At 39.2% G+C, this 10,071-nt stretch overlaps 2 protein-coding genes across 2 annotated transcripts; one reads left to right on the top strand and one right to left on the bottom strand.

Moving 5' to 3' along the window:
• Positions 1-400: 400 nt before the first annotated feature.
• LOC103701228 (Sphingomyelin synthetase family protein) lies at positions 401-5,337 on the bottom strand. The gene is made up of 4 exons (XM_008783221.5): positions 4,857-5,337; positions 2,808-3,202; positions 2,516-2,709; positions 401-982 (listed from the first exon to the last, which is right to left on the bottom strand). Exons 1-4 carry the CDS (start codon positions 5,183-5,185, stop codon positions 590-592), a joined length of 1,311 nt encoding a protein of 436 aa, XP_008781443.4. The 5' UTR covers positions 5,186-5,337; the 3' UTR covers positions 401-589.
• A 2,719-nt stretch (positions 5,338-8,056) lies between these two features.
• LOC113462346 (uncharacterized) lies at positions 8,057-9,401 on the top strand. The gene has a single exon (XM_026802252.4). The coding sequence runs from the start codon at positions 8,087-8,089 to the stop codon at positions 9,305-9,307; it is 1,221 nt and encodes a 406-aa protein (XP_026658053.2). The 5' UTR covers positions 8,057-8,086; the 3' UTR covers positions 9,308-9,401.
• The last annotated feature ends 670 nt before the right edge of the window (positions 9,402-10,071 follow it).

Here is a 10,071-nt window from a genome sequence, read left to right as displayed (position 1 = left end):
AGAATTGGATTTTACTAACAATCAAATAAGTGTTTTATTTTAAATTTTGTGTTTAGCTGTTTTTGTAAAACCTAACATCCAGGCAACTAAAGATATCATGGATATAAGGTGCTTGAATCGGCAATTTAGCATGCCAAAACACCTTAAAAAGTATGAAATTGCTTCCCTGTCACGTTTAGTTTACAGCACATACCTGTGATTCACATGTATCAAGAAGGACTATACTCCAATAACAGATTTTTATGAGAGAAAAAAAAATCATAATCTCTCATTTTGGAGAAATATGGGAACTTCTTGTCGGATCAAACAGGATGAGCCGGAGAGAGGGTACGAAGGAGGAAAACAAGTGAAAGAAATTAAGAAATTGAGGGAAAAGGGATGCAAGGGGATCATAACGTTATTTTACCAAGAGGATAACTTTGCTAGGAGAATTAATTGGATCATGATCGTTTTAACATAAAAATATCCATACATGACACATTTGCAATGCTTTTAGATTTTCAAATGGTATCAAAAAGCATATAGTACATACAAAAAGCCATGTCTCGGATGCAATACAAGCCACCCTTAGGATTTTGTAAGCAATCAATCAACCATCACTCGTCCATATAAAGGCTAGGAGTACGCAGGTGATCAAGAAAGTAGTGGCAATGCCCGCAAATGCCCAGATGGCCAATTGCGAACTTTGCCTCTCTTGACCTGCCAACTCCACCTCCTTCAAGAGCTTCCTTATGTCATCAATGTCTGAATCCTTTGCTGCTCGAACAAGTCTGCTTTGGACCTCCTCGAGTTTGGCAAGTTTTTTTACTCTGGATGTGTCTTTTGCCGACCAAATAAAGCCGGTCATCCTCCACAATAGGATGCCAACATATATTGCCACAACACAATCAACGCTGTAATGGTGGCGCTCACGTACCTCCCTTTGGGCACTATGCAGCACGAGCAGCCATATCAGAGCAGAGGTCCAGCCCCCATATGCTTCCTGAGAAAAGAAAATGTATCGATATGTTGGGTTAGCATTTCAACAAAGCAGCTGGATAAGTAGGTTGCATTTAAATAAATCTAGTAGTTAAAGCTACACACCCAGCATCAATATGTTAAACACGCAAGTGCACTAATGCACATTAATAAACAAGTGTATGCCCTGCCAAGAAACACATATAACCTTTATACAGAAATGTCTCTTCATTAATATACTGTAGGACGCATGCAAACTTGATGGACGTCAATTATTTCATATACAAGAAATGCATCCTCTACCCTGTATGTTCCCTGGAAATTAGTAGATAAGATGGTAGAAAAGAAAGGTACCTCACTGAACCAGCATGGAGGAGATGCTCCCAATGAACAGAGAATTTTTCATCCCCCCCCCCCCCCCCCCCCCCTCTCCAATCATCCATTATTTTCCTATTCTTCTTGTTGAGAAACTCCAGCAGTGTGCAGATATGGTCATGCTAGTCCCATGCAGCAGAATAAGGTCCAGAGTGCAGTTTTTTTTTTTTTTTGGAGGAGGGGGTGTTTCAAGTCATTAACAAAAGGATGTTAAATTTCAAAATTTTCAAGTTTATCTTATGCTAGTAGATTAAGAAAAATCGAAGATTAGCAAATTGTGTTTTTCAGGAATATGCACTAGCAGCTTGAATTTGTTGGAACAAGTGATTATCATGACAAAAATCTTGAAAGCAAATGGGAGAATGTATTATGATGGAATTAAACATGTGTATCAGGGATGTAAACTTCTCCAAGCACACTGATTTCATCCCAGAATAGGGTGTTTCGATTTCAAAACAGTTGCAAGAGATTAAATAGTCCATGCTCGTGTTTCATGATGTGTACGCTTGATATCAGACAGAAATTCCATAAATAACCACCAAAAGTTATAGCTGGGAGTATGTTAGGGCAAACAATTAGCATTGCAAAATACAGAAGTTCAACCAGAAATATATATGTTACATACAAGTAAAGACCTCAACTGTGAGGTCAATCAATGAGCAGATTTCAGCCAAAGTATCTCAGCTTGGAAAAGTTAGAAAGTCCTGAAGGAGAAAAAAGGAAGGTCAACAAAAGAATCTTTATTTACATCATTTTTTGTGTTTATGTTGTTCAGTCTTTGACCTACTGATAAATACAGAAGATATGGAAAACCCAACTGCAGAAGTAGTTCCAATAAAAGCTTTGCTGGGAAAAGAAAATGCATGATGCCCTCAGCATGTAAAATAAAGCTGAAGAAAGGACAAGTCACAGTATGAAAATATAAAACATTATATTCAGCTAAAAAGTGGCAAATCAGATTAAACTAACAATTTATTATGTTCTAATTAAGACAGCACAATTGGTTCTGAATATAAACCGGTTAAAGAATCTAGCTTCACTTGCAAATGGTCATGCTAAAACTAAAGATAACATTATCCACTTAACCATGTGTATGTGCAGAAAAGGCATCGCATTTAGTCAATTTAGAAATATTCAAAATATATTCTAAGCAGATAGTGCTTGCAGAAGAAGTCACGCATACCGTCCATGCCATGGCAGTCAGTACAGCAACAAGCATGTGGCCACTATACATTAGGTCATTGCACCCACCACTAGCTTTCTTTAGCAAATGGTACCATTTAGATCCCTCTGAAACAGAAGGCCTTAGTACATCTATTAGGAAGCTCATATGCCCCCAATCTGGCCGGTACTCAACAGGGTATTCTTTTACATGTGCTGAAAAACAAGCCAAAAAATAACTGCTTTTACTTCTATATCCAAATTATTAGCATAATGAAATATGATGTGTCTTAACAATTCAAACGTAGACTAACCATAATGTGTATCAGTTTGTATCAGCCTGCGAATGGCTTTAGGATCAGAAGCATATGGCTCGTAATATTTCTGTGCCCAGGGATGAGGGTGCAGAGGTATTTGATATCGAGATGATGCACACCATGGTCGGACTGATGGAAGAACTGTCGAAACGAATGTTATGGCACGAAGGAGTCGGCCTATAGCCAAAGTAAACAAATACCTTGTAGCGAATCCAAGGCCTGGAGCTTTAATAGAGTTGAAAAGCACAGAGAAGCCTAACATCATAAAAAGCATCAGATAATGATGAAGCCCAATAATGTGAGCTCTCAGTATCTCAACCACCACCTGAGGAAGCTTCTCATTCAGTGCTAACAGCAACCACTGACCCGTATCAGGAAGAGGAGAAGTGGATCTGTCAATTTTATGAATGTTTACAGCATGTTAATTCATTTCTAAATATAAAAGAATAACAACAACATCAACAATAATTATATCTTTTGAAGTTCCTAAAAATATCTGGAGAAAATGACTTTCTATAATAAAATAAATTTGTGATAAACTCCCATAATCTGGCTCCAGAAACCAGGCGATATTTCTAAGGAAAGAATTCAATGTCAGCTTTGCTGAAGATTATGTTACATTTCTGGTCACTTTGTCTTGTAGGGTGAGATCAGGGACAATGCGCACAAGGGTTGAAATCATCTTGAGAGATTTTCACGCTTAACGAAACTGGACAAGGATATAAAAGCACTAGAATTAATGTCAGCCTAAATAGCAACACATGGCACATGAGGACTAATATAGTCCATCCAAATTGTTGGGGCAACGAGGTTGATGGTTATTGTTGTGTTCATGGTGACCGCAGAGATACAGGGTTCATTTGGATTACCATAAAATCATGATAATTAGAGCTTCTGCATGCTTTGTGAAAATCTAATTTGTGGTTTGAGAATTAGACATGTAGTGAGAATTCATTAAATCCTTAAAATCATGAAATTGGAAATCTCAATTTTGATTTTTCCTCCCTAACATCATATATATTCCCATTACATATCCTTTTCCTTCAACAATCAGACGCCTCACACTTTTAAAACTAGAAACTTGAATTCATGGAAAAGAAGGAATCGTGATTTTTAATCAAACCTTTCAAAACTCAGCCTTAGCAGCAAAATACGAGGTGAATAGAACTATTACATATCAACAATGTCAACTGCAAGAAGAAGCAACTCGGTGTAATTCAATCTCCAAAATGGTGAAAATGTGTTACTAGAAGTTATTATATTGCAGCAATGTTTCTAGAGTTGATCATTATTGACATGCAATCTTGTGGTCGGTCTCCTTCATTTATTTGATAAGCATAAGCATTAGGAGCATCCAATTCATGAGAATTAGGCGAAGAATCAGATTACTAAACATCACCTAAATTGCATCAAACTTAAAATCTATACCTAAATGCACCAAGCATTTGTTTGTCCTTTTCAAAGCCACAACTTAATTTCAATCTTTATGCCCATTGTAGGAATGTGGTATTCTTTCTCGTATATCACCCCTAAGAGATCATCATAAGGGCATGCTTGAATATTACATCTTGATCCAGCCCTAAAACCAGTATCAAGTACAACTTCACACATTATTCATTGTCCTTCGGTGTGTAAATTCCCATGTATGATCTTAATCAAAGGATTATCACTGTAGCACAATAAGCATCAAGAACAAAAATTGAAAATTAAAAAAAAAAAAAACAACCGGTTATCATTTTACTGCTGAATTGAAAATGCTGGTTGCCTGTGCTCCTCATCGACAGAGATTATTTGACCACTAATGTAGATCTAGTTCCTAGACTAGAGTTCTTAGTTCGACCGGTTACCAAGATAAAACCTAGATGACCTTAAACAAAATCCAAACTTTGCTAAAAAATAAGAAATTTATGAAGAAAAAATCATAAAAACCCCAAAATCAAACCTTTCTAACAAGTTTTAATATCTCGCATACAGCAAACACAGAAATAGAAGAAATTATGGAAATTTATCAAGCTTGGTGGAGATATATATCTAGGTGCTTGCTACCTGTGCCAGTCGAGGCCAAGAACGGCGGTGACGAAGCGGACGGAGATGGCCTCGCAGAGGAAGGCGGCGAGCAGGAAGGCCAAAGAAGCGAGGAAGGGGAGGGCCGCACGGATCTCCAGCGACCAGTGGCGGTAGAAGGGGGCCCGGGCCAGCGCGGCGAGGGCTAGCGCCGCCCAGAGCACCGGCTGAAGGCGTTCGTGCCACTGGGGAGACAGCTCGCGGAGGTAGTCCACGCACACGTAGGCGATCGCCGCCACACCCAAACCCCCATTCTCTCTGAGAAGCCGCCACGAGGGGTTTGAAGTCGTCTCAGCTTTCCGCCTCCTCATGCCGATCTCGTGGGAATCGGGATCTCGGCTCGCAGCAGCGAGAGGGTAAGCCTACAAAGCCCTAGGGTTCCGACCCAAGCCCCGGGGCTCCGACGAGTAGCTAAAGCCTGCGCCCGTGGCGGAGGACAAAAAGGAACATATTTCCGTCCTACCCAACGGGTAGGAGAGAGAAAACTCAAATTCTCTCCAATTTTTTTTTAAGAAAAATAAATAAATAAGAAAAATTATTTATGATCTATTATGCTAATAAATAGCAGAAAATTGATAATCAATCAGTGCCACTAAATTAGGGCGGTGGTTTTTAACATCTTATTATTCCATATTTAGACTAACGTATCCAAATTATCAAAGTATAAATGAGCCATTGCAAGTTCAATCCATTTCAAATTTTGGCTCCTAGAAATCATAGTTGAATAGTTAGGCCTTATTTAGCAAAGCTTTTAGATAATATGGTGGTATTTGATAAAAAATTAAAAATTATTTTGCCTTTGCCAGAATGTTGAAAAGGTCTACTTAAAAAAAAAAATCTATTTTGAAGTTTTTCTCCAAAAGCACTTTCTAATCAATGTCAGAAAGATGTTTCGATTTTATTGAAATTTTTTTTATGATCAAAATGCCCACCAACAAATTTTATTATTACATTTTATATCATAACATATCATAATATATTATTATGTTATAAATATAATATAATATAATAATAAAACAACAATATATTATGTTGTATTATATTATATTATCATATTATAATAGTATAATATATTATATTATTGTAGTAAAACATAATTATAATATCACATATTCTTATATTTTATTACAAGCGTAATATAACATACTATTACAATCATAATTTTATATTATTATAATTATTATTATTATTATATTATGATAATATCGGATGTAAGTGTAATAAACATAAATTTTAGAGAGATTTTTGTAAGGTTATTTTGGTCATTTTTATTTATTTTTTGATGTGGCATTTGGGTCTTATAAAAATTCAACGATTTAACTAATATTCTATTAAATTATGGGTTAAAATATTGGATAAAAATAAACCTCAAGAGGGTAAGTGCAGGTTTTCATACTATTGGATGTAAGTGTAATTTACCCCTAATCTCGAAATGATTTTTATAATTTACTCTTATATATATATATGGACATATATATATTATTACAATCATAATTTTCTATTAATATTATTATAATAATAGTTATGTTATGATAATATATGATATTGTTATTATAATAATATTATAATATATAATTAATAATATAAAAGATATTATATTATATTATATTATATTACATTATATTATATTATATGATTATATTATTAAATATATAATAACAATATAATATAATCTATTATTAGATTTGATTCTAATCGATTATATTATACTATATTGTTGTATTATATTACAATATTATTATATTATATTATATAATTATAACAATATTATATTATATTGTAATAATATTGTACTATTAATAATACTTTACTATATCATATCATATCAAATCATATCATGTTATATTATTATGTTGTAGTATTTGATATTATATTACACTATCTTTTAATAATATTATAAAAAAATAATATTTTAATTTATAATATTATATTGTATTATATCCACTATGCAGTATTATGCAATATCATTGTCATTTTATCATCCCGGAAATATTTTTTTATTTTAGTTACCAAATATATGTTAAAATTTCACAATACTTTATAAATGTAGTTGCCAAACAATAAATAGCTTTTAATAAAAACTCTACTTTCAAAAGTTATACTTTCCAAAAGCTCTACTTTTAAAAACTCTACTGCCAACAACAATGCCAAACAGAGCCTTAGTATCTTTCTTTCTTTTAATGTAATGAACCTACCCTTTCTTTTAAACAGGGCCAGAGTCCAGCCTAGCTATACTGGTTGTAATCTCTGCTAGTGGTGTGGTTGCATCTCAATTGTAATTGATAATTTTAATTAAGGATTTTTTGGTGAGATAATTTAATTAGTATTTTCCACTGTTGAGCCCAAGCTTAATGGTTTTGGATGTACGTTTCCAGGTCAAATGACTCTAAATCTGAAAGAGCAACTACTTAACCTTTAGCTCCTTTGACGAAGCTTTCTAAAAATTCTTTGGCCAAGTTTGACACATTTAGCTCATGCATGTAGTGATCATTTCATATAAGCAAGGATCAAATAGGTGATACGAATTGTTTCAAGGAAAAATAAAATTCAAAATGTCATACACTTGTTGCATCTAGATATAATTAGAGGTCAGGTGGATTAACTCTTGAGGCGGGCCCGCTCTATTTGTATTGCCGTCCAGTCAAATCAGCAGCCAGCGACCTCACTAATTAATAGAGCATTAGAAAATAGAGTAGTATCATTATTATGATATTATCATTGACCAATAAATAAATAATGATAAACAAAATTCATCGTCTCAGTATCAGATTCCATATTAGTGCTATATTTGTACAATGTTGATACACTGTAAAAAAATTTTGACATACTAAGCATCGGTATGTCATCTGTATCGAATATTGATAGCGAATTAGATTAAATACGGTACATTCTGTACCGACCCAAATCTGCGTACCAACCATGGTGCAAGAGATTTCACATGGACAAGCCATATACATTAAATTGGACTCTTACAAGCCAAAAAGATGAGACTAAATACTCTGATCATGATTATGGCATGTTTTTAGACTTCAAGTACTAGAATTAAAGAACTTATTATCTTCAGAACTGATTCATTCCCGCCAACAGCTCACTGGCAGTTCCGTAAATACCCCAAATCTTGACCCAAGAAACTACCCATTATATAAACCGTCCATCATAATTTTCCGCAGGAATCAAGAACCCCACCCCTCATTCCTTTCTCCCGCTCCTCAATGGCTACGCCAAACCCTCTCCTTCCGCCTCTCGCCACCGTTCTCCTCCTCCTTTGCTCTCTCTTCCTCCCGCCGGTGGACTCGATCTCCGATCAAGAGCTGGACGCCGCTATCTTTTCCCTACGGTCACGGGGCTACAACCTATTCGGCAATGCCATCACCGCCTCCGACGTCCGCTTCGACCTCCTCCGCCCCAACTCCTCCTACACCCTCTTTGCCCCCACGGACTCCACCCTCTTCGCCCTTGACATGGTCTCCTCTGCCGCCGCCTACGTCCGCGCCCTCCGCCACCACATCGTCCTCCGCCGCCTCCCCCTCCCCGCCCTCCGCGCCCTCCCCCCTGGCTCCCACCTCCCAACCCTCGACCCTCGCCGCAATATCGCCATATCCCCCCGCCACCAGTCCCCGAACGCCTACTTCGTCACCGCCGACGGCGTCGACGTCGTCCTCCCTGGTATCTTCTACGGCCAGGACGTCGCCGTTCACGGCCTCGCCGGAATTCTCCCGCTGTACCGGCACCAGGCCTCCGGCCACCCAGTTCGTCCGCCAAGATCGTCAGATCCCCATCTCCCTCCATATCTGTCCGCCGATCCACCGGATAAGTGGTCCCCAGCGCCGTCTCCGACAGCTGATCTCTCCCCGATGGTGCCGGAGACGCAAACTCCGGCTCCAACGCCAGATTCCCATCTCCCTCCGTATCTGTCCGCCGATCCAGCGAATCAGTGGCTCCCGGCCCCGTCTCCGACCGCTGATCTCTCCCCGATAGTGCCGGAGACGCGAACTCCGGCTCCAACTCCGGGATCGAGATCCACGTTTTCGGTGGCGGTTCCCCCGTCCTATGTAGACGGAATACAGCCCCCGATGGAACCTGGAATCGCTCCGGACGCGCCTAGCGGGATATCTCCGGCGATCGGGCCTCCAATTACCACCGAGGTCGTGTCTCCTGGAGTGAATCCACCGGAACGTATGCCGATGAATTGTCCTGCTGCGAATCCTACGGAGATCGTGTCGCCTGGAGAGAATCCGCTTGAAGTGATCCCGGGGAGTTCTTCGGTCGCGAGTCCGATGGCGACGGGTTTTTCCTGGAACGGCGGAGTTCGGCTGAGCTCCGGGATCGCCGCGTGTGGCGAGGCGGTCGTGGGGGAGAAGGGTTGCGGCCTCGTCGCTGGACACCGTGGCCGTCCACGTCCGCGTCCGCATGCCAGCGATGATGCCCTTTGATCGAAGAGATACGAGTGGCTTCATCTTTTTCTTTTCTTTTCTTTTCCCCATGACTGCGACCATACCGATCTTCACAAAATCGACCAAACCTTGTAAGCCCGGATTTGGTTCGATTTCGTAGGAATTCTAGGGTACAATGTCAATTTTGCCCTTAACAGTAGCCGGAAAACCGGTTTCTATTTTCTTGGTCATGATTTGGGGAAGCATGTCCTTCTTCCGGCAGGGCTTATAGTTGGATTGGAGGATTGGCTTTGTTTTGTTTTTGTTTTTTTTTTCCCCTCAAAGAAATGGAAATAGAAACCAGCTAGAGAGAGAGAGGATTAATAGATAGAGAGGAGAATCGCATTTAAATTATTGAAGCCATGATAACAATAGATACAACGTAGCTTTTTGGTATCAAAACATGATAGAAAGACCCATCATGTGAGGAAATGGAAGGTGTTAGGCTGCGGCCACAGAGGCAGATGGTGTGGAGTAGGGGCGGTGCACCGGGGGAGGGAAGGCGCACGCTCGACATTGCGGTATCCTCCCCTCCTGGGGGTTGAAGCCGGGGGACCAAGCATAGACTTCAAGCAGTGTCGATGATGACTCGGATGGCGCGACAGCAATCGGCGCCTAGGTACGACTTGTCGCTCATGAAGAAGAGTACAATTTTGGCTCTAGCAGTGCATTTCTAGCTGTCAACTAGCTCCGTGTTGGAGGTGAGCTAGGCTTTGAGAGATCTAATGATAGGCACCGAGGGGGGAAGAGCTCGCGAGCCCAAC

Source organism: Phoenix dactylifera, chromosome 4, assembly GCF_051530095.1.
Source record: "Phoenix dactylifera cultivar Ajwa chromosome 4, Ajwa_hap1_PhDact_Kaust_v1.1, whole genome shotgun sequence".
Classification (NCBI taxonomy): Eukaryota; Viridiplantae; Streptophyta; class Magnoliopsida; order Arecales; family Arecaceae; genus Phoenix; species Phoenix dactylifera.
This window is presented reverse-complemented; position numbering and strand designations above follow the sequence as displayed.

What these genes read in the sequence shown, in the direction of transcription:
- LOC103701228 (XM_008783221.5), bottom strand. Translation starts at nt 5,185, where the DNA reads ATGAGGAGGCGGAAAGCTGAGACGACTTCAAACCCCTCGTGGCGGCTT. An exon ending in CTTGGCCTCGACTGGCACAG is followed by an intron (nt 3,203 to 4,856) that starts GTAGCAAGCACC and finishes TAAAATTGACAG; the next exon opens with ATCCACTTCTCCTCTTCCTG. An exon ending in TGACTGCCATGGCATGGACG is followed by an intron (nt 983 to 2,515) that starts GTATGCGTGACT and finishes TTCTTTTCTCAG; the next exon opens with GAAGCATATGGGGGCTGGAC.
- LOC113462346 (XM_026802252.4), top strand. Translation starts at nt 8,087, where the DNA reads ATGGCTACGCCAAACCCTCTCCTTCCGCCTCTCGCCACCGTTCTCCTC.